Source organism: Candoia aspera, chromosome 7 (genome assembly GCF_035149785.1).
Source record: "Candoia aspera isolate rCanAsp1 chromosome 7, rCanAsp1.hap2, whole genome shotgun sequence".
Classification (NCBI taxonomy): Eukaryota; Metazoa; Chordata; class Lepidosauria; order Squamata; family Boidae; genus Candoia; species Candoia aspera.
The window spans coordinates 26,750,742-26,775,404 of record NC_086159.1 but is presented as its reverse complement, the minus strand read 5'-3'; the positions used below and the strand labels follow the sequence as shown (position 1 = coordinate 26,775,404).

Genomic DNA, 24,663 nt, shown 5'->3' with positions numbered 1-24,663 from the left:
CTCTTTGAATCTGCCTTGATTTAAACGTTTGATATTAAAGGAAGAGATCTGTGATTCCTGGCTTGCTATGCTACTTGCAGATCATGACACTTCACAACTTGAAATAAAGATGAAATTGTCATTACTTCTGGAGATTAATACTGGAAGAAGTTGCCTATTTTGCAGTTACTTGCGCATGCCCTAGTTACTTTTTAAAAAATAGGTCTGTAAACCCAGAAATTAAACTAATTTAAGACTAAAACCTATGGTTGCAAATGAATGTATTACTGCTACTATTTTGAGACCAGGAAAAAAAAACCATTCTTATAAAATCTGTCTTTTCCTAATCATAAGATAGTATGAGATCTGCACTGTTCAAAAAGCCTTAATGTTGATAGTTGTGTAGTGCTTGAGCAGCATGTGATGTCATTTTTGATATTTTGACTTACTGACAAGAAGACAGTAAGTTAAGTCACAGAATTATAGTATATAGTTTTGTTACATATTTTATGCAATTGAAGGTTCTTCCCTCATATGTAAAACCTTATTGTCCTTTTTCGTAGGAGAAAGAAATCACTTTAATGTTGGATATGATTCCCTTGAGAGTTAGTTTTTTACTTAAAAGATTCCAACTGTAGGTCTTAAGATAGAATTGCAGAATACATTATAAGTGTGTTTAAAATACTTTTTGAAAATATGCTGATTTTTGCCTATGTTAAATAGACTATTTCAGTTGCTTAATGCAGTGGCTTTTTAAACTAAATACTCTTGAGTGTTTTGTGCCACTCTCAGAACTTGCCAAGGTACTGCTAATATGAGTATAGCTTGCAGATTTATGTGGCATTATCTAAATTCTGGAAAGAAATGAGTCAGTGTTGCCCTGATGTATGAGAGAAGTGCACATGGGAAATTCACTGCAGCAGCAGTTCTTTAGGAGGTGCCATATCAGGGAAAGGTTGCTTCAGGGTACATGGGAGAGTTTCTACTTGAAAAGAAAACTTAACTCCCTTCTTTCCTGCTGTGGGTGGATGCTGGGCTCATGCTAGCTTTGTTCCAGGCCATTGTATATCTGCTCTTGCTTTACAGATATGGTAATCTTCCTAGTTTCAAAAACAACTTTGACTGGAAATGCCACTGAATGGGAGTGTTTGGGCCTCTTGTCGAAGTGAGGGAACGCTAGAACTACTTGACTTAAAATGCATGTGTCTAAATTTGCTTTGTGTTCTTCAAGGCAGCCAATGTTCGGTTAGGATAAAAGTAGGCAGGAACTGGGGATATATTCTTCCTTTTTAGTGTTGAGCACATACTTAAGTTTCTGTAACAGCACTCAAATTGTTTTCTTTTGGAAAGTGCACTCTTAACAAACTAGCCTAAAATTCAGAAGAACTTTATTTTCACCAGTCCCCAGAAATGTCAGAAGTGAATTGATATTATCAACATATGATATACTTTGAAGTGGAGCACAGCTCTACTATGTAGAAAGCATTTTCCTTACTATTCTTTATTCCTGGGGGAGGCTGGAGGGAAAGAATTTACTTGGGACATGGCAAGAGCGCCTCTTAAAAGCTAAGAACAGTGTGTGGTACCATACTTAACATTTTGAGTAGTCTCAAACCAGTGGTAAAATTGGCACAATGGTTTGGTTGCTTCTGTCACTATCAATATCATTTACGATGTGTGTGTAGGTGCAATAGCATCACCACTGATTATAGGATTGCATTTATTTCTTACCTGGGAAATCTAAAGCAGGAGGCCATCTCCCAAGGAAATTCTGAAGAGGTACAGCAAGAATGGCCAATGTATGCAGCTGGGGAAAAGAATCTTATAACTAGACTTCCCTGGAGAATGCTGTGTTCTCTGAGATGGAATTTACAAGCAGTAGCCCATTAAAGAAGCAATGATGCAGTAGTGTATTGTCTGAGTTTATATTGCTCATTAGGCCAAAATGTAGTTGGCTAGCTGATGGGCTTTGCAAACCCAGCCTTTGGTTAATTAATGGTTCAGTAGGCTGTGAAAACCTAGACAATTGGGTTTAATCAGAACACCATGGCTCAGTTAACCATGAATTTAGATATTATTCAAACATAGCCATTGTATAGCTTTAGTATTTGGTTAAAAAAGTAGTACAAACCTTCTGTAGATGGATGCCTGCTTTCATAGGTGCAAATAGTAATTGGAGCATTGTTTTGAAGGTGGGGGGACTGTCATGAAATAACCTTGATACGATTCTGTTATATTTACATTACAGCAAAATAGTTTTGCTGATGAATTTAAAAGTAACTTTCTTACCTTTATTTTAAGTACTTCTCCCACAAGATGAATATGGATTTTGTGTTGTAACAAAAGTGTCAAAGAATCCTTTGTGTCTCATCTGAGCAAACTGTAGGCTCTAATACTTGTTTATTTGCCATGCTGGCTGGGTTAATGGGAAATGGGGTTTAGTAACATCAGGAAAGCCACAAATTGTCTTCCTTTATGGCAAAAGTTAATGACTTACATGGAGCAACAGCTGCGTACATTCCTAAAAATTATATATTGAAGTAGTGATTGGTAATACCAATACTTTCTTATGGGCTATTTCTTTCATGCTGGCTTGCCCAGTCTGATTAAGCATTCCCCAGCTTCCCAAGTATTTTTATATTGATTTGTGTGACAAATTAAAACATTTTCATTCAGAGCTATAGTTGCTTGATGAAAAAGAGTTTTGTTTTTGAAGCACTAGTTGATCTTAGATTATTTGAAAAAGTTAAGAGGGGTCAACATGATTACTATTTATATAGGTGCCCACTGAATGCTTGGACTAGACTGGAAAGTAGAAAATGGAAGACGACAATGGCAAACCAAACCATTTCCTTATAATTGCCAAGAAAAGTATGTGGATGCATCCAGGTAGTCACTAGGAGTTAAGTTTGACTTGAGAGAGACTTTACCTTTTATCCCACAAATATCCATAACAGTCATGGCTTGCTTACTTCTAATCTAAGCCTATCCAATATAAGTGCTATAGGAGAAGCAGGGTTAACTGTGTATAGTCAGTAGCCTGTTAAGCATGTGTGCTTAGCCTGGCTGGGCAGGAGGATCCAAATGGTTCCAGGTCTTGTTAATTTGGAAATTTGATTTTCAGTATTAAAGCAGCCTAAAATTCCTGTTAGCTGACTGTTCCAGCTATACATGGAAATAAAACATTTATTTTTAGTGATACCATTCTGTCCAATCCATTTTGTAAGGTAGCTAAATACAAAATTGCTTCAATAAACAGAGTAGATGAAATGTTTAGAGAGACTTTGCTTAAAGAATACAAAATGTTACATAGTTCCAGTTCAGATGCAAGTTGTGTTTACATTTGCTGCTATTTTCTTATTTGATACAATATTTTCTTATTTGTTACATTTAGTAGGAAACCCTGAATTTAAACAATTGAGTTGTATTTGGCTGATTGGCAAAAGTTCCTTGTTTGCCTTCTGGGTTGAAGTCCAAATTATAAAGACAGTAATTCTCCATGCTTACTATGGAGCAAGACAAGTCAATGCTATTCTCAGAGCTCCAAGTGACCTTGCAGATTAAAAAGGAAGAAAAAAGGGGGAAGAAGGACTGTGGGGCTCAAACCTATGATTGAACCATCCTTTCTGTTTCTAAAATATCTCTCACCTTACGTTGCTAAATTGTTGGCTTGATTTGAGGTTAGTCTGGTTTGTGAACCCTACCAGCAGATAGTGAATAGCTTCATCTTTAATCTGTTAAACTATAATGGGTCATGACTAGTGTGGCCTCGAAACACATTGCTTTGTGACTCATATTAGTAGTAGACACAACATAGTGTAATTACTAATGAGTCTGAAAGTGTCTCTTGATTTTCCATTTGCAAAAGCAATTATATCAAGTAGCTTTATGTAGCCAACCCCAGTTAGTGTCTTCAAGACCTTGAACTTTGCCCATAATCTCCAGCCATTAAACTTTTTGACATACGGGATTTGAAATCCAGACTGCCTGAAGAGTATCATATTATAGAAATTTGTTTAACATGTAAGCCATGCTTCATACCATTTGTTCATGTCTGAAGTTATGCTGAAGTAGAGAGAAGGTGTTGTTAGATAAAACAGGACATTTTGCCTAGTCTTGTACAATACAGGAGTTGAGGATATTGCAAGGGAAAGTATCTTGGCTTCCTTTGTTGTACTGCAGAAAGAATAAGTAGGTTCTTTTTTGTATGGTATAGTCTTGAACCTTTTTAGAATTTGATGTCATTGTATCATTTGTCTCCATTGTGCAAATTATATGGGAGGAAAATATAATTACATGAGACCCAGTATGGTATAGTGGTTAAGGTGCTGGGTGAGGAGCAGGGAGGTGAAGGTTTTAGTCCTCCTTCTGCCACAGGTTGCTTACTGAGTAACTTTGAGCTAGTCATTCTCTCAGCCCAGCCTACCCTCACAAGGTTGTTTTGTGAGGGAACACTATTTACACTGTTTTGAGCTCCTGTACAAAAGGCAAGATAGAAATCAAATAATCTGGACTTTTGGAGTCTCCAAGGCTAAATAATGAAGTATGGGAGGGATGCTAAAGCCTGCTGATCTGCTGCCACGCTCTGCCCCTTGAACTCAGATTCTGTATAAAAGAAAATTAGTTGGAAGAACTATCATAATCATATACTGTAGCTGAGGGTGGGAACCTATGAAGAGAGGCATCACTCCCTACCTTTTTCATCTCCAAAAATCTCCTGTTTATGCCCCTGGATGGCAATAAACTCTAAATAGAGATGGAGCAGCTACCATTGTATGTATTTACACCTGGAATCTAGGAAGCATATTAGAAGTGCCACAGTTGTGTGATTCTGTACTGGTCTAACTGATGTGAATTATAAATTGTAAGAGCTGTTGTAGGAGAAATTTAAGTTCAGAGAGACTATAAGTAGGAAGTCTGATGCTGATGTAGATTATGGAGACTGTGGAACAGTGATGAGCAGGAAATTGGGCAGCCTAGTTTTCAGATCTAAAAGAATGAGAATACGATTTTTCACCTAAGCAGAACAGTAGGATTAAGTTACTGGCTCTGATTGGTAGTATGCTGTGTAGTTATTATTGGCAGTAGTTTAGACATCTATGCTTAAAGTCTGTGAGGAAAGAAAGAATTCTTGCTTTGGTTTTTCCATCATTAACAATGTCTTGTGCCTATCTTGAAGCCCCTGTTGCCTTGGGAGACATGACGAGTTCTAAGCCAAATCCTTTAAGCAGCAGGGATGGGTTGTAGTTTCTGAAACTGCTGTTCTGGTCTTGAAGTAAGAGAGTGGTCACAAAGAATGTGTTCTCCCTCTGGAATGTTTTCCTTGTGGAATGCTGTCTCCTCTGCTGAGAAGGCATGTACTGCACATGTAACAGGAAATAACAGTCACAGGAAGCATATTATGTTAGATTTAATTTGGAATAAAATATATTCCAGGCTTTTAAGGTGTTGGGTAGTTAACAGTTGAGCTTAAGTGTGCTAAAAACAAAGCCTGAAACTATTTTATACCCATTTCCTGAAGAAAAGATACCATTTCCATGTAACAGTTATTGTGCTTTGCAAGCTCAATTAATATCAATTTCACTTTTGAGTGCAGTGTGGCCTATCATTCACTTATATTAGCAAGATTGCCATTTGCCTTCATATTAATTTACCCTACTTTGTCCCCACCAAGTGCTTTTTTCATGGATCTTCTGTACTATAGAAAGCTTATTCAATTCACAACATACTGTACTTTTCTTTAGTGATGATTCTGGTGAAAAGGAGATAATGTTGCTTATTTGATTTGATTTATACCCACCTTTTATTTTTGAGCCTAAGGCAGCATACATATTATTCTCTTCTTTTGTTTTCTCCACAATCAGGATCCTGTGGGGTACACTGGGCTGAGAGAGTGTTACTGGCCCAAAGTTACCCAGTGTGCTTAAATGGCTGAGGATAGGCTAGATCCTAGATCTCCTTGCTTCTAATCCAACACCTTAACCACCGCATCACAAAGCACTGCTTTTAGTAAAGCCATCTTATGCAGCTAAGCTTATTAGAATACAAAATACTGTAACTTGGCAGTCATTTTTTCTTTTTCTTTTATCACTTACCCCTACACAGATTACCCTAAACTATTTTAGAGCCATTTAATGTGAATGTTTCCTCCTGAAGACCAGAGGTAATGGAAAACCACTGCCTCCAAGTGGTCATTTTGCCACACCTTGAAAGCAAGGCCAGCAAAGTGGGTGCCCTCATACAAGGGTTGGAGCAGCAGTTTCTGCTGCCTTTGAGCCCCCCCCCCCCCCCCAGGCATCCTAGCACAGATTCCTCTCTGCCTTTGACCAGTGTGATACTTCTTATCTCCATGTTTGCCGGAGAGTACTGCTGCTGCCATCATCCTCACAATGGTGGCAGCAGTGATCTCCAGAACATGCAGAAGTAAAGGCAGGGATCAATGTAATGAGAAGCAGCAGAGGTTACATCAACTTTGTGGAATAACATTCCATGAAGTCAGGATTTCCCATAGTCAAAAAAAGGAGAAATGGCCATGGAGGCACAGAACTCTGCAGCCAAATGAGAGAGAGCAGTACAATACTGCAGCGGGCCAGTTGGATAGATTGCCAACCTTAAGTTCCTCCTCCATGCAAATCCGAATGTTCTCACATAGGACAGCTTGTGCTGTTTCCCGCTGGAAAATACTAATGCTAAGAACATACTGATTTCCCTCCGGATTTCCTTGATCCAGCCTCAGTTGCAGATTGGCCCAGAGATGGAATCTTCCAGGTCAGATTATGTCTTCACTGACAGTATACAGGCCATTTTAGTGCTAGGGCACAGGGGCTGTTGTATCCAACAACAGATTCTTCTGATATTTCTGTCATGCGTTCCCATAATAGCAGATAAAGGCTAGTAATGATTTATTAATCAATAAATTAATATTCCTCAACCCCCTTTGTGTTATTTCATGAATAGTAGCTATTAATGTGTGTTAGATGATGTACAGGAGAGGAAACACATTCTCTGTCTGGTGGCTTGCAGTGTATTGGGGGACAAAAATGAAAGAACAAGCAGGTTAGAGGAAATGCAGTAGCCTGAATAGCAAAAAGGAAAAAAAAGTTAAAGAATCTAATACTTTAACGGAAAAAAAAAAGCAAAGCTCAAACAGTGTATCATTGGGGAAAGATTTAGATTGTTTTAGTGAAGTTCTGTGGTTTTTGTATTTGGTTTTCATGCAACAAGTAGGGTCGGAATGAGTAGAAAATCTATATTAATATTTAGACAATATTTGAAAAAGACTTTGCATCTCTTGTTTCAGCCTAAAATGTGTGAACTATTTCTGTTCTGTTCTTTATAGAGAATAGTGGTCTTTATCTGTAAAGCTGCTCTGATGCCAAATAGATTTGAAATGTTAAGATTTTACATCAAGGATATGAATTACACAAAGGTTTCTCATGATAAACCAGTGGTGGTAGACACATGGTCCTTCAGATGCTGTTGGCTTCCACTATTGGTCATGCTGGGAGTTATATTTCAGTAATACCTGCAGTGCCAGAGGTTGCTTTCTTGTGATAAACATTTATATGTTTTACTGAATTTTGAAATTCAGTCTTCATTGCTGCAGATCTTGATTTAACAATACAGTACAGATTAGTTCATATTAAATGTCTCAGCACTTCAGCCTACACTTTGTGTACTTGGAGGGTTTTCATTTAAAGTCCCACACAATCTTAAAGAAATTAGAAAAATAGGAATCTTTTTCTTTGAATGCCTTTGTTCAGCTGAAAGAGGTTTTAAACCAATAATTGCTTCAGGCTGAAATCTTATATTTACTTACCTAGGAGTAAATTCATTGGGCTTCCTATTTTACGATAAAGTTTTGCTGTAATGAATTAACAGTAAGGAAGTTTTTATTTGCTGTCTTTGCACATAGGGAAAGAGTTCCTTTACTGAAACATAGGTTGAATTAAACTGGGTAATTACATGTCTATATCTGAAGAAAACATTTAAATATTAATATATTGTGGATTATAGAGCACAGTGCTCTGGTGCCTGCTGGAGAATGGGATTTCCCACTTGTTCAATTTTGCCCTCACAACTATAATATTTTTCTCTTGCCTTAAGTTCACTTTTGCTTTGCATCATTGCTAACAGGATATTACTAATCTAATTGATTCTTATTTCTTAGTTTGAAAAGTCAAGGAGTTTACTGCTGTACTTGTCATCTCAGTTAATCACTACCTTAGTATTAGGAACTAGTACATTGCACCTTTTTTAGTGGACTTCCCAGGAAGTATGGACCTTTTATTTGCTCAGCTATTGCTGGCTGATCAGTATAATCTTGCATCTCTGGAGTGGCCAAATTCTGCTTTGCTTCCTTTAAGATCAGAAGCCAAATTCTATCCAGCAAGAGAAATACTCTGCCCCTGGATTAAAAAAAAAAAAATCCCAATTGCTTTCTGTCTTTTCCTTTTTTTTTTAAGTTGGCTTTTAAACAACAAACAATCCCATGGTTTTTCTTTTCCTTTTCCTCCTGTATTTTGGTCTGTGACTATAAATTGGATAAATGAATGAAAATACCTTAGAGTAGCTCTTATAGGAAGTGTGTCTGCTTCAAAAGATCAATAAGTCTTCCTGATATTTGGGTATTTTGGAACCAACTCTCCATGAATTATATACCGAAATTCTACAGAAACTACAGACTTCCAGATGTGAAGGACAATATGTTCCTAGATTTGGATGTCAAAGGTAGATGCAGGGCTGTGTTTTTGCACTAATGACAAATACTATCAAAATATCTATTCTGAATAATCTTTTAAGCAGTTTTTATGCTTCAACTGCAGAAGAACTATCTAGATATATTGTCTCCAGAAATGAGAGGCTCAACTTCCATGCAAATGCTGTAGAATATCCAATAAATCAGGCTGTATAATCCTGTAGGCAATACATTTTCATAATCAGAGTATGTTTTACCAATGAGTCTTCACTTAACCTAGATACTGGCCTTATTAGTTTGACAGCATCTGCTATTTAATTACAACTTACTGCTTTTTTGTTGTATGTTCATGTGTTTTCTACTTTTAGGTATCTAGGAAAAATAGTTTTATTAGCAGATTAGTAAATAGAATTTTACCCTGTAGGTTGCACAAAGTTCAGTAAGACTTCACTTTTGATTGGAGCAAATGACAAACTGTTTAGCTACTGATGGTGCTCAATGGTTCTCATTTTCAGGGTACGAAGAATAGTTAGGATTATTTTAAAATTCCAACGTATCACATATAATAATAATAAACTGTCCTTGAAGGTTTTTAAATATAACTGAAAAGAATATTGTATTCGTTTCCAGCAAGTTTGCCTCTGGTGTTTTGTACCTGTTGCAAAGGTAATGAATCTCAGTCCAGGAAAACTGTGGGTTAACATTACTGTAGTTGAATACATTTATTTAACATACTCTAATCACTGTAGTGTAGATAGACTTTCCTGTTATACATCTTGATGTTTATGGTAAGTTTAATATCTTGTCCTTATCAGGCAGTAGTAAACCCCCCAACGTATAATGATTTTTATATCCCACCATTCATTCAGAAGCTCAAGGTAGCATATACAGTGCTCCTTCCTCCTCCTCTGTTTTCCCCACAACCATCATCCTGTGAAGTAAACTGGGCTGAGAGAAGGTAACTGGCCCAACATCATCCAGTGAATTTCATAGCTGAAGGTGGATTAGAATCTGGGTCTCCCTGCCCCTAGTCTAATACCGTATAACCACTACACCATACTACCTAGTCTAATACCGTATAACCACTACACCATACTACCTCCCTGGTTTTTCACTCTTTTTTTTTAATCTCCCGTTAAACAACCATTTATTTGTAAGCTGCCCAGAGTCACTTTTATAGTGAGATGGGTAATGTATAAATTTAATAAATAACAACCGGTGGGCCAGTGGGATAATACAAATACTTCTAACAAGATAAATTATAGATAGCTTTTGTTGTTTTTCAGATACCTCTGCTATATAAGTAAATGAGATTTGAAGATTTCCTGATGAAACTATCTTACTTTCTCAGCAGTCCTATAGTGCTGAGGTCATATTTGGTTATGGTTTTTCTGAAACACATCTTCTAAAAAGCCAAATCCAGACTTCTTCTTTATCTATTTTTAAATGGGTGTTCTTAAAATACACTGGAACACCGAAGTACAAATGCTGCAGTGCATGAATCCATGATAGAACAGTGTGGGTGTGTGACACAATGAAACTGATGAACTAGGAATTCTTTGTTCAGACCTCATCTTTATCAACTTTAGTAGTTCAATCTAATTCAAATTATCACCCTTTCCCCAAAGACTTGGGTGCTGGTTTTCATGAGGACTATGCTGGATCCTTCTTGTGTCCATTCTTGTAATCTCAAGCTTCTTTTGTCTGTGTACTTGTCTCTTGTTTCACATTGCTACCAATAGTGAGAAAATTAGCTTGGGAAAGATGATACACAGTTATAATCGAAATTATTCAACCCCCATTGCAAATCAGGTTGATTGTCAAAATGTACAGACTTTCAGCTGTTTGCAATGAACAAATCAAAAGCAATTGAAATAGCTTTTGAAGTCATAAGTTGCATTTTCAGTTGATTTTGGGGACACCACTTGAAGCATTCGTTGTGTTGAGCTATTTCAATTGCTTTTGTTTGATTTGTTCATTGCAAACAGCTGAAAGTCTGTACATTTTGACAATTAACCTGATTTGCAATGGGGGTTGAATAATTTCGATTATAACTGTAGTGTTGAAAATGTAGGTGGGAAAATAGTTTGACACTACATAACTTTCTAATGAATTCTTAAATTCCCTGCTTTGTAGGATTTCATGAAGACTGGACTGTTACTGTTACGTTAAGTGTGGCTTATGGGATACATGCTTCTAAAAAAATAAGGATAGAAATCATTTGGGGATCAAATCAAATTTCCTATTATAAATATATATAGGAAGATTAAAATCGCTTACACAATGTCTATAAGATTACTTACAATGAATGTTTCATTTTTAGAGTGTTCTAAGTTCCTAAATAAATAGGAAATTTGATTAATCCTTCTCTTACCTTTGGGTGGGTAATAAATTTATTCCTTATTTTTTTTTAAAAAATCTTACCGCAGTTGAGATCTTGAATTGTTGCACCATCTAGTTCCAGTCACCATATTTAACTTCATCAGTTTAGCTTATGTGTTTAATGTAAAATGGTAGCAACTCTTTTCCCTAGTTGCCAGGATTAACATGGGGTAGTGGATTTTCTCTAGAAGAGTTGTTCATTCCTTAAAGGCCTAGTGAGAGTATTTTCCAGAAATGGTAAAATACGTGAAGCAGATCAATTAGATCTGATTTTTGTGCAATTAAACAATGTGTTGGGATGTGAGTGTGAGAGAGAATGAAACTGCTGTGGAAAGTACTTCTGTACTAATAAGAAATGATAAAGGTATGTAATCATCATAATCCTGAATCTGAGATGACGTTGAAGCGCTCTTTCATCCTTAATTTGGATTTGTTGGCATGCATGCACACTATTAAGGGACTTAAGATTTATTAAATTTATATGCCACCCAACTCCCTATTCCGTATTTGAAAGAATTCCTCTTCTTTTAGCTTGTGTAATTTCCCACCCCCCTACAAGGGGTGGAGAGAGGCTCAGGCAGTCCTTCATCAAATATCTGTTGTATTCCAGAATTCTGTAGGTAAATATTTCTTAATCAGAGGTGCCTACCCAAAATGGAATTTTCTTTGAGAAGGGTCTTGAAATAGGAAGTGCATATAAACTACGTTGCACACATTCAGAACAAGGAGTTCTTGAATGCTTAAGAGATCCCCCAAACATAACAATCCCACATTCTCTCCTAATTTGTAAACAGCTGCAGTCAATTAATAAACAGTTCTAAGTTAGTTCTATGCATCCCAAAGGTCAATGTAAATTGCTGTTGCACTGTACTTCGCTATATGTAGCCATCCTTAAATGGAGACCCTTCTGTAAAATAAAGGTTGGCTGTTTAGAAAGTAAAGATGATAGTTTCCATAAATAAACATGTTTACCTGTGTCTGTAACTCTAATCCTCTTGCAGTTCTCCTATAGCTTAAGAAATTGGAGCTGCGGCTATCGTAATGATCTCTTATGCTAATACTATCTTTTTATCATGCCTTTTTAAATATTTGGTAACTCAAGACAGCGAACATACCTAATACTCCTGCCTCCTATTTTCTCCACAACAGTAGTTCTGTAAGGTGGGTTGGGCTGATGTGAGTGGAGAAATTGCTGGCAGTGATATCCATGTTTCCTGAGTCTGGCTAAAGAGAGAAGGGTCAATTGTGCATAGCGCAACTATGTATAGGAGAAAGAAGCTTTTGGCTAGACAGCCAGTTCTGTTAATTAAACAAAGCAACTTCCTGCCAGCTTCCCACAACCAAAGTCATGGGGGCAGCCAGCAGGAAGTTGCAAGTCCCAGGCCAGCAGGCAGGTAACTTGCTGGTGGGGTGGGGCAGGGGTGTGTGTGGGAGGTACGGTGAGGGTCGGGCTGTGGGTGAGGCTGCAGCACAGGTTGGAGGAGTGCACAGGGTTGCGCAGGGGTGTGAGAGTAGCCAGAGCGGCACAAGCGCAGAGGGGCTGGGGGAGGATGCATGGGTGGGGGAGACTTACCCCAGTGACTTGCGACCTTCCCCGCCAGCTTCCCCATTGACTTTCTGGGAAGCTGGCAGGGAAGGTTGCAAATGGCGATCATGTGACCGCAGGGTGCTGCAACCGGTAGTAAGTTTGAACTGGTTGCCAAGCATCCAGGTTGCGATCACGTGACTGCAGGAGGCGCTGGGACAGCTGGAACTCCAAGGGCCCGTCATAACCACCATTTGTTCAGTGCCGTTGTAAAGTCGAACAGTCACTGAATGAATGGTTGTAGGTTGAGTACTGTTGTTTATTCGTTTAGTTGCTTCCGACTCTTCATGACTTCATGGACCAGCCTACGCCAGAGCCTCCTGTTGGTTGTCAACACCCCCAGCACCCCCAGGGACAAGTCCGTCACCTCTAGAATATCATCCATCCATCTTGCCCTTGGTCGGCCCCTCTTCCTTTTGCCTTCCACTCTCCCTAGCATCAGCATCTTCTCCAGGGTGTCCTGTCTTCTCATTATGTGGCCCAAGTATTTCAGTTTTGCCTTTAATATCATTCCCTCAAGTGAGCAGTCTGGCTTTATTTCCTGGAGGATGGACTGGCTTGATCTTCTTGCAGTCCAAGGCACTCTCAGAATTTTCCTCCAGCACCACAGTTCCAAAGCATCTATCTTCCTTCTCTCAGCCTTCCTTATGGTCCAGCTCTCGCAGCCATATGTTACTATGGGGAACACCGTTGCTTTAACTATGCGGACCTTTGTTGTCAGTGTGATGTCTCTGCTCTTAACTATTTTATCGAGATTTGTCATTGCTCTTCTCCCAAGGATTAAGCGTTTTCTGATTTCCTGACTGCAGTCAGCATCTGCAGCAATCTTCACACCTAGCAATACAAAGTCTTTCACTGCTTCTACATTTTCTCCCTCTATTTGCCAGTTATCAATCAAGCTGGTTGCCATAATCTTGTTGTTGTTTTTTTGAGGTTTAGCTGCAAGCCAGCTTTTGCGCTTTCTTCTTTCACCTTCATCGTAAGGCTCCTCAGTTCCTCTTCGCTTTCAGCCATCAAAGTGGTATCATCTGCATATCTGAGATTGTTAATGTTTCTTCCCGTGATTTTAACTCCAGCCTTGGATTCCTCAAGCCCAGCACATCGCATGATGTGTTCTGCGTACAAGTTGAATAGGTAGGGTGAGAGTATACAGCCCTGCCGTACTCCTTTCCCTATCTTAAACCAGTCCGTTGTTCCGTGGTCTGTTCTTACTGTTGCTACTTGGTCGTTATACAGATTCTTCAGGAGGCATACAAGATGACTTGGTATCCCCATACCACTAAGAACTTGCCACAATTTGTTATGGTCCACACAGTCAAAGGCTTTAGAATAGTCAATAAAACAGAAATAGATGTTTTTCTGAAACTCCCTGGCTTTTTCCATTACCCAGCGGATATTGGCAATTTGGTCCCTAGTTCCTCTGCCTTTTCTAAACCCAGCTTGTACATCTGGCAATTCTTGCTTCATGAATTGCTGAAGTCTACCTTGCAGGATCTTGAGCATTACCTTACTGGCATGTGAAATGAGTGCCACTGTTCGATAGTTTGAGCATTCTTTAGTGTTTCCCTTTTTTGGTATGGGGATATGAGTTGATTTTTTCCACTCTGATGGCCATTCTTGTGTTTTCCAAATTTGCTGGCATATAGCATGCATTACCTTGACAGCATCATCTTGCAAGATTTTGAACAGTTCAGCTGGGATGCCTTCGTCTCCTGTTGCCTTGTTATTAGCAATGCTTCTTAAGTCCCATTCAACCTTACTCTTCAGGATGTCTGGCTCTAACTCCCTGACCACACCGTCAAAGCTATCCCCGATATTGTTATCCTTCCTATACAGGTCTTCCGTATATTCTTGCCACCTTTTCTTGATCTCTTCTTCTTCTGTTAGGTCCTTGCCATCTTTGTTTTTGATCATACCCATTTTTGCCTGGAATTTACCTCTGATGTTTCTAATTTTCTGGAAGAGGTCTCTTGTCCTTCCTATTCTATTGTCTTCTTCCACTTCCGTGCATTGCTTGTTTAAAAATAATTCCTTATCTCTTCTGGCTAACCTCTGGAATTTTGCATTTAATTGGGCATTTAATTGGTCGAGTACTACCTGTATTAAAATAAATAAAAGTATTACACCAACCAGGTAGTACTTGAGTATTTTATGGAACAACACTTCTGTGATTACTTTTGAATTTGATTGTGTTTATTCATGATGTTAATTTGATCATTAGGACTGTTTCCTCATAGTTTTTTGGAAGAAAGTTTATGGGTGTTCTGCATGCGAACTGTACCTTTGCTAATGAATTGTTAGAAACTCTTACTACCTATGTTACTACTGTATACATTTTATAGAGATGAACAACACAGTTTGTTTACCATTTGATTACTTCTCTGAAAAGATAATTGAAATATGACCTTCCTATTTATGGCTATAGTGTTATGTAACTGAATTACTTGCAGAGTTTTTATTTCAAGCTAAATAGGCTCATAAACAACTTGGTTGCTTACACACTGTTAAATGGTACATGTTATTTTAATTTAGTTTCAATCTTGTTTTAAATGTACTCATGAAAAAATACATTCTTACTGCACTATTGGATTTCTAAATTTACTTTCCCATTGTTGTATGGAGTGAATTGTTTGGTTTTAAAATGTCTTTTTATTTAATATTGTGACCTGGCAGTGAGGAGCAGTCATCTTTTACCTTCAGGTTTCTGTAAAATCATAAGGCGAAGGAGATTGGCATGCCGACTGCCCCCTTTGAAGGTCAAAGATTCCATGCTGTTGCAGATAACAAGTTAAAGCAGTCGAAAGAGCAAAGGAGGACAATTTACTGTGCTTCTCAAAGTGTATCCTCTTCTGAAAGGCGTGAGGAATGATAAAAGCACATCAGAAGTCTTCTAAGCAGAAATGATGAAAAGGAATAGAAGAACGTTCCAGGCTGACCAGTTAGGATTTTCAGGATATGATGAAATTGAAAGTAACCACATTCTGCTGGAAGTGCTCATTCTCTGAAGTGTCTGCTCAATATAGCCACTCCCCCCAAAAAAGAAAGTTATAGAATATAGTTATTTCTATTAGTAAGAAGTTGATTAATGGAGGTTTAATGTGCAGCCATTACATTGCCTTGATATACTTATGATCACAAAAGAAATTTTGCCCACTTCCTGTTCTTTTGCCTTCCACAGGTAAAGACATTTAGATATTCAAAATAAACATTGCCTTATTACCTTTCAGGGTCAGCGGTGTTATGGAAAGCACAGAAAAGTATTAAGAAATGGAAAACAAAAGACAGTAAAGGCACGAGATAAGGGGGAAAATATAGGTAGATCTAGTTTAGACCAATGCCATTCACTGTACTTCTCTGTACCTTTCTGTCCCTGCAGCCCATCCTTGCTTCTGCTATATCCATACAAGGATTCACACATTGCCTTTTGTTCTTTACACTTTTGTCTTTCTTTTGAGAATCTCAACTCTATTCAGCTAAAACTTGCTCCATCTTCACCTTCCTCTCAGCCCCTTTATTCTTCCTTCAGATATTTGTTTGTGATTCTGTTCTTATTAATTCTCTCTATATGACCAAACCACTTCAATCTTCTTTCATAGTGGTCTCTCAGTATTATATTTAGTCTACTCATTCATCATCCATTCACTGTTGATCCTATCTCCTCTTGCTTTACCACACACTCTTCTTAAACCATTCCCATTGCCTATAGCTAACTTTTCTGTTTCTCTTGAGATAACTAAGTCACTTGTAACAGTGCTTATGTCTGTCTTATATTTATTAAAGTGTTTATACCTTGCCTTTACATCTATATGGCAATCAAGATGGTTTATAACAAAGAAAATACAAAATCTCAACTAAGTGTTAATAGAATTAACACTGAATTATTCATAAAAAAATAAAACATGAAAATAAATTAATGATTACAAGTTTGGCAGAAGGGATGAGCGTTTATTAACTTCTTAAACATTGTAAGAATCAGGGCTGAGCTCATTTCCCCAATAGGGAGTACATTCCATGGCTTAGGAGCCACATAAGAGTTGGTTCTTTCCTGCATACCAAATAGTTGAACTTCTGGCAGAAGAGTATTTTCAGAATGGCCTCTCCTGCTACTCTGAGTAGCTAGACAGATTCACAACAGGAGATTATACATAGCCACTTTCACTTCTTTTGGCAAACATCCATTCCTCATAACTGAGCACATCTTGCCCACTATCTTTCCATCAGTATTTGTATATTTTAAGAGCTTTTCATCTATTTCCCCATTTTTTAGTAAATATTCTAAGGTATAATAATTGATCTACTTGATCTAATTTTTCACTATGTATGTATATAACTTATAATCATTCACTTTGCTTTCCTTGTCAAAGACAAAAGAATAAAAACTACAGAAAAACAAAACTACAAAGAAAGAAAAAAACTAAAAGTGCAGAAACACAAGATAATTTTTTTTCAAATTTACAAAAACATGTGGCTGCTGACTTTTAACAGGGATATACAAAAAATTTTCCATAATCAATCTCTTACTCTATATTAAATGAAAATATCACATTATTTCTATAAGTCATTCCACTTTAACACATAATAAAAATCACTACAGTTACTCCTCCCCCTTATATTAAAATAAAAAAAAACTGTTCATATAAACCTCCTAAATATCTTTCTCCCCTCCAAAACATAACACCTATTTAATTATTCCCTTCTTACCACTATTCTATACATTTTCGGTCTACTATAATAAATTAAAAAGCACATAAGTTATCTGCTATTATACTTAATAATATAACAATTTTAATAATCCCAATCTTAATAAACCCAAAAAACAAAGACAATTCAAAACAGAAATTCTGTATCTTTAAAAGTGAATAATATCAATCAAATCCTTGAAGCAGGCACTCCATTTACTCTTGTGCATGCTTTACTTTCATCATATTTATTTTTCAAATTATATAGCTGTACATCTCAAAAAATGAGTGACTCTAACTGGATCCAGTTACTGCTCTAACTGAATTTAGCAACCAAGATTTAGCTAAATCCTCATACAAAATGTTCCATAGTTCAGGCCTGTTTATCTTATGCTTTCTTTAAATCAATAGATGTATTATACTCTTTTCCCTCATATTCTAATTTCTTAATGATCTAATGAAGAGCAAAAATCCATTTTAGTAATGCGAACTCTGTGAAGCCTCTGTTAGTATGTAGTTCCTGAACGAAGGATTGAGCTTTTTAGAGGAGCTAGAGGAGTTCATAGGAGCTATGAGGAGACAATATATGGATATTTTCACCTTTTGGGCAGTGGGTTTAGATTGCATGACCTGCTTTGATCAGACTGCTGTATTAGAACCATAAAAGTTTATGGATCTTGTTTCCTTATATTATGTGATTTTGTCTCTGCTATATAAGCCAAGATGTTTATGGATCCTGTTTCCTTCTATTAAGTGATCTTGTCTCTGTTATATAAGCTGAGATGTCCAAACGTATAAATATTAGCAATTCAACAGCTATAGATTATAAGTGGTAAAAGATTGTAGTGCCATATGCATAATTATATTAATTTATTTTAATAGGTCCCCAGCATAAACTACCATGGCTCAGAGAGATGCTGACAAATACCTATATGTGGATAGAAATGTCATCAACAATCCTCTTGCTCAAGCTGATTGGGCTGCCAAGAAACTGGTATGGGTACCATCAGAGAAGAATGGATTTGAGCCTGCTAGCTTGAAGGAGGAAGTTGGAGATGAAGCTATTGTGGAGCTTGCTGAGAATGGGAAGAAAGTGAGAGTCAACAAAGATGATATCCAAAAGATGAACCCTCCCAAGTTCTCTAAAGTGGAAGACATGGCTGAACTGACCTGTTTGAATGAGGCTTCAGTGTTACACAATTTAAAAGAGCGATACTACTCAGGGCTTATCTACGTAAGTAATACTTTTGTCTGTTTAGTAAAGGGGCTAAATAAATATTTAATTATTTGATTAATAACATAAATCAGATAATATTGATTATTCTTTGCTTTATGTTGTTGTTATTCCTGCATTCTCCTTAAATTAGATTCTGATTCATTCTCAGAGGATTTTTATCATTCTTAGACTTTTCCAGAATTTTGGTGTTTAGAATAAAATAATCACAGATACAGGAATAGTGTAAAATCTACACATAAATAATGCATTGAGAGTTGTTGAGGATGCTGGTGATAGGTAGACTAGGAAATTTAAAACATACCTGGAGAGAGATGTTGGAAACTATGCTGAGAGATTATCTAATCTTTATCAGTGTTATAATGGGATGGCACACTTTTTTGTGACTGATGTTTTGGAAAATACTTCAGAAATTATAACATTTGATCCCAAAATGAACCCTCTCTTGTTGCAGACATGTCTTCCTTTTCCTGTATTTAAAACCTTAGTGGTAGGGCTTGCTTATATGAAGGCAGAAAAAGTTCCTTTTTATATAATCATACTCAGCTGCACAGAAGGCTTTGAAGGATATATGTCTTCTCTGACATCTACTTTGATCTAACCAGTCTACCCAATGCAGAACACAAAGAGCTTCAGAACAACTCAGCTGTTCTAGTTATTTTTAATTTCAGGCCTGTAACATATGTTGCTTCAGAACAGATCTTGAGTAGGTGACTTGGCATTTGCTCTCATAACTCAAATGGTAGTATGGTTCTCATGAAATTGCTGCTATGGAAACAAGAATATATAATTGTTTATGAGAATTGGCATGAATAAAATGCTAAAAATGTATTTGTCCATGAGCCATCATCTCACAGATTAAAGTGAAGATTGAACTTGAATAATACTTTGTTTTTTTCTTGAAAAGGAGCTTCCACTGTGTGGTATTACTCCCTAGATGGGAGAAAATGATAATAACCTGAAGAAGGTGGCCTGAAGCAGCGGTAGTGGGAAATTAAGTAATGCGTGTTGAAAATAGCAACGCCGCTTCCAGCGAAAGAAACTTGTCTGATAACTGATACAGAGTTTAGAGGCCTCCTTGCTATTTTGATTGAGTAAGGTTACATAGATTTACATAACGATGACACTTTCTTGTGCTGGTGCTAACAACTGTGGAATGTTCTTTCTTTGAGAGTTATCCTAAAACCAAAGTGAGGAAGCCCTGGTTCATAAATATCGTTTTTCCCCAAACAGTTCTTCAGTGATCAGTATTTATTCACACACACACACGCATATGCTATTTTATGTGATTTTAACTGTAATGTTATTATGTAGTGGGTAGTTTAGTACATTACTCAGATACCGCAGAAATTTTTAAAAAACGGTACAATTACTTGCATAACAAATTGAATTATGCTGGTCACTTGGGTTTGCTTAGCCTTACTTTGGAAAACAATCCCTCTCCCAGGCAAACCAAAGCTTCTCTTAATAGAGATTGGTTGCTGTTGTAATGTAAAGGGATCTTCACATATTTATCACAGATTATTTACGTGAGTGAAAATTTGGATCAGCTTGCCACTTACTGTATTGTAAAGAGTAAGGAAGATGACCTTGATGGGCATATACAGGAGCCATTGCCTAGGCAAAAGGGCCTGAACCATTTTTTTTTAAATCCAGAACAAGGAGATAACATTTGAAAGCAGCTCAGTCAGATGCCTCCCTAATTCATTCAACTATAAGGAAGAGGAGGAGGTATAGCACAGTCAGACTTGCAAGATTGTTATTAAAGCCAATCTCAATAAAAGTAGTTTTAGCCATCCTGTGGAGTCGATTTCCTGGTCTGATCCATCTAGTGGGACTGACACCTTTTTAATGTTACTAAAGCAGTGGTTCTGATTGCTCTCTGACATCAAGATGTAGGTATCAAACTGTCAGCTTCTGCATTTATATGTAAATTGATTTTATATATGAATCAGTTACATCAGAATTTGGCCTGGAGGCGTTGGAGCAGCTGGGCAGCATGTTTTGGGGGCAGCAGCGGTAAATGTATTGACTTTTCAAAAAACAGCTGTGGGCCGCACAAGGCTACTTGGGCTGCATGCTGTGCAGGCCTAATCTATACAAATATAGGAAAAAGAACATGAAAAGAATATATTCTTTGCATGAAAAATAGACTATGCTGTCAAAATATACTTGCAGTAAAATAGATGTCTGCTGTTTTTTACATTGATTTTGGCATAGGCATTTGGCTGTAGTTAAGCCAGATAATGTACAGTTGAATCAATAGAGTTTGCTTTGAGGCTTGCTGTTGTATCTGCTTCTAGCACAATACAGTGACAGCCCTGATCATTGTAATCTTCTTGTAAAATATGTATTAAGTATTTCACATTCTCATCACTAATATTCTAACAATTTTAATTTAAATCTGTTTCCCAGTACCCAGTAGATACTAAAGTTATTTGAAATAAATGTGTGGCCGTGTGGAGCACATTGTAGAGACAATATATACTGGGTAGCTATTCTGGGTGCATATGAAACTGCACTCTACTTTTGGATTGGGGTGAAAGACATGCACATAGTATCATAATAGATGGTACCCAATTATACATCTCAACCCCAGACCTACCTGATGAAGCTGTTGTTTGGTATAGTGTTTTCTTCTACAAATCAAGGTTACTATGGTAACTAATCATTTTGGCCAGGTGAAGAGGTTGAATTTAATTGTCCTCTTTTTAGGTGTTAATAGTTGCATAGCCTGAAGCGAGGGCAGTTTGCTTGTTACTTAGTTCCTTCTCTTTAGGCTTGCAGAGAGTATGCAGCTGAGAGAGAGATCTCTCCTCTTAGCACAAAGCCTGTAAATATGTTTTTGTGCTTTCTGTAAATAAATTTATTTTTATAGAAATGCCTGGTGTGTGACTTTTCTGATTTCTCCTGGGCCAAATGCTTTCTAGCACTCTGTCAACAGCTGTCAGGGTCTTGTCTGAGTTTCTGGAGGCTGTGGAGGATTGGATGGGGAGGAACAGGTTCAAGTGCAACTCTGACAAGACCAAGTGGTTGTCAGTATTTTGGATATTGCCCCTGGAGGGCTGGGGATATTTCATCTTTAGTCCTGAATGAGTTGTACTTTGGGACTGGTGCACAATTTGGGGGTCTTGGACTTAGCTCCTGTTTGTGAACTGGGTGGCAGCTGTGGCTAAGAAGGCCTTGCACAAATCTATCTTGTGTGCCAAATGTGCCCCTACCTTGACTAGGAGGCCCTTCAAACAATCACTCAGGCTTTGGTCACTTTGAGCATTGACTATTGCAATGTACTATACATGGGATGGCCTTTGAAAACCACTCAGAAGCTGTAGCTGGTCCACAGTGTGGTGGTATGGGCAATTATTGGCATTCTTCATCAGGCCTATGTAACACTTTTGTTTTATGAGCTGCACTGATTACCAGTAGACATCTGGGACCAATTTAAGATGCTGGTTATTACTTATAAAGCCCTTCATAATAGGATCTGGTTATCTAAATCAATGGTTCTCAACATGGGCCATATTTTGAGGGGGTACCCAAACTGAACTGCCAGGCTTATGATCAGTTTCTAATAATCCTCACATCTCATTCGCTGTGCTAATTTCAGCTGCATAAATACTTTGTCTTTATATGATATAGTTATAGATTAATAAACAGTGCAGATGGTAAATTATCTTTTTTTCCAGCTAACAGCAACGTTTGGGGGGTGGTGACAGGTAAATAGGCTTAGAAAGGGGCAAGGAGCAAAACAAGGTTGAGAACCCCTGATCTAAAGGATCATCTGTCTTCTGTGACTGTGTACAGTCAGGCAGTCAGCATGCTTCAAGCCCCATCCATCAAGCAGTGCCACCTGATGGGACCTAGGAAGTGTGGGTTTTCTGTTGCAGTATCTGGTCTTTGGAACACTGAGATAAGTGTGGCCCCATGTTTAAAAAAACCTTGAAAGACTGGATCTTTCCACAATACTTGGGATAGAGTGGATGGCTCCTGTGTGTTTGTTTTCCAAAGGTTTTTTCTTCCAGTGGTTGGGTTTTTTAAATTGCATTTTATGATCGTATTTATTGTATAACATCGAGAGTTATGGAATTTGGCAGCCTTATAAAATTTCCAAATAAATAAGTAACTCTTCATGCAATACTTTTTGTAGACCTACTCAGGGCTGTTCTGTGTTGTCATAAATCCCTACAAGAATTTGCCAATCTACTCAGAGGAGATTGTGGAAATGTACAAAGGCAAAAAAAGACATGAGATGCCCCCGCATATCTACGCGATCACAGATACAGCCTACAGGAGCATGATGCAAGGTAAGTATACCTTAAAATGAAAATATTTGTGGACATCAACCATTTTTATGCTCAGCTGAGTAAGCTAACTAAATAATTTGCTCAGATTTAGGCTTATGAAATGTCAACAAATGTGTACAAATAGCACATTGTAGCTTCTGCTATAACTTATAGCTCTTTATTTTAATCAAGCTTCTGGTCTCTGGAAAGCAGCATTCTTCTTTTGCTTTGAATTTAGCTTAAACCATGGGGAGATTTCATATAGTGGCCAGTGGTATGGGAGGAATCTGTGTTGAAATGCCAACAACTCTGCAAGAACTCAGGGCATTCAGGATTAGCTTTTGTGCTCTAGATTCCATTCAGAGCCTGACAAGCAGGAAATCTTTCATGGTTTTCAGCATGCTTTTATTTTTTATTTTTTTAAAAGGCAAGCAAATGGCTCTGACACATTGTCACCATGAGATGCTCTTATTTCTCTCAGTTAATGGAGCAAAAAGCTTTGAATGTTAATTGGTCAGCACTTTGGAGTAAAGCATTCTATTGGAGAATAAAGTTTTGCATGTTAAATGATTAAATCAAGCATTTAGTTTAGTGCTTTTTAATTGGCAGGCAAATATAAAGCAACTGAAAAAAGCTGTACAAGATCGGAAATCATGGAGAGTGCTGGCTTATGGGTCGGATACAACTGGTTGATTTGATTTGAATTGGCGGGCACTGTAGCAGAAGCTGAGACTGCTTGGTTGAAATCAGTGTTACAGCTGTTTTCTAGAGTCAGCATCTCCTCCTGTAACCTGAGTAATTCTGCAGTGAAGAAACTTCCTGCCTCAGAGCCAGACTATAACTGGCAGGGGTGGGGCATAAAATCTTGTGCAGCAGGGTTGCATTCTTCAGTTGGCTGTGTCTCAACTCTGACTTTGCTAAACTGCTGGTGTTGCCACAACTTGCAGCATAGCTTTTGTCTAAGGGAGTTTTTAAAACGATTTTTCATTTTATAGCTGTCAAAATGCATGACTTTTATGTATCTTTACTGGTAGTTTTCTTTAGAATACAGAAAAAGAAGAAATGGTTCTTTGTCCTTGCTTTTAAAGTGGGTCCATTTTTCAGCAATGATGTCCAGGAGAAGTTACTGACATATTGGAAATCATTCATAGTTTTTTTTTCCCCTTTAAATTGTATATTTTTTAAAAATAATGTCAGTTCTGTATAGTTAGAGTGAGTGCACTATGACAATATAGAACCTTAAAAGAAAAGAGAAATATCACAACAGCGCTTTTGCTTTAAGTTTACTTGGAATAATGCATCTATTTTGTGAAATTATTATTTAAAACAAAGGATCTTTGGATACTGCATGCCCAAAGTACTACACTGAGGGTGCTTTAGATGTTACTCTGGGTACCTTGGTCATCTACAACAGGGTTTTTCAAACCGTAGTCTGTGGAGTCCTAGCGTTCTGTGAGAACTTGATGAGGTTCTGTGAGAGACTTAAGAGCAAACAGAAAATAGAAAAGAAAACTTCACTTAAATATAGCCAATCTTCCACCATTAGAACATTGCCTCTTGATCAGGGATTCTAAGATCTTTTTTTAACTAACAGGTTCTGTAGCCTGAATTTAAAAAAACAAAACAAAGCACCTATTTAAACTCATGTCTGTTACCTGTATTTGCACCAACAATGATTGTCCTATTCCCCATCCCAAAGCCAGTATGTGTGGGTGGATTTACTTGACTCCAGTTCTTTCTAGGATTTTTCAAGGGAGGATAGGAAAAATAGATCAGTTCAGGTGGAGCCTGATATTTATTATTGCTGCTTTGGGAACTTAAAA

General features: G+C 37.5%; 1 protein-coding gene across 1 annotated transcript in view; it reads left to right on the top strand.

Moving 5' to 3' along the window:
* Window positions 1-24,663, top strand: part of MYH9 (myosin heavy chain 9) — a 70,830-nt gene that overhangs the window by 3,139 nt on the left and 43,028 nt on the right. Inside the window, exons 2-3 of the mRNA XM_063308277.1 lie at window positions 18,206-18,557; window positions 22,705-22,861. Coding sequence (XP_063164347.1) covers window positions 18,225-18,557; window positions 22,705-22,861 — 490 coding nt within the window. The 5' untranslated portion in view covers window positions 18,206-18,224. The remainder of the gene's footprint in view (window positions 1-18,205; window positions 18,558-22,704; window positions 22,862-24,663) is intronic.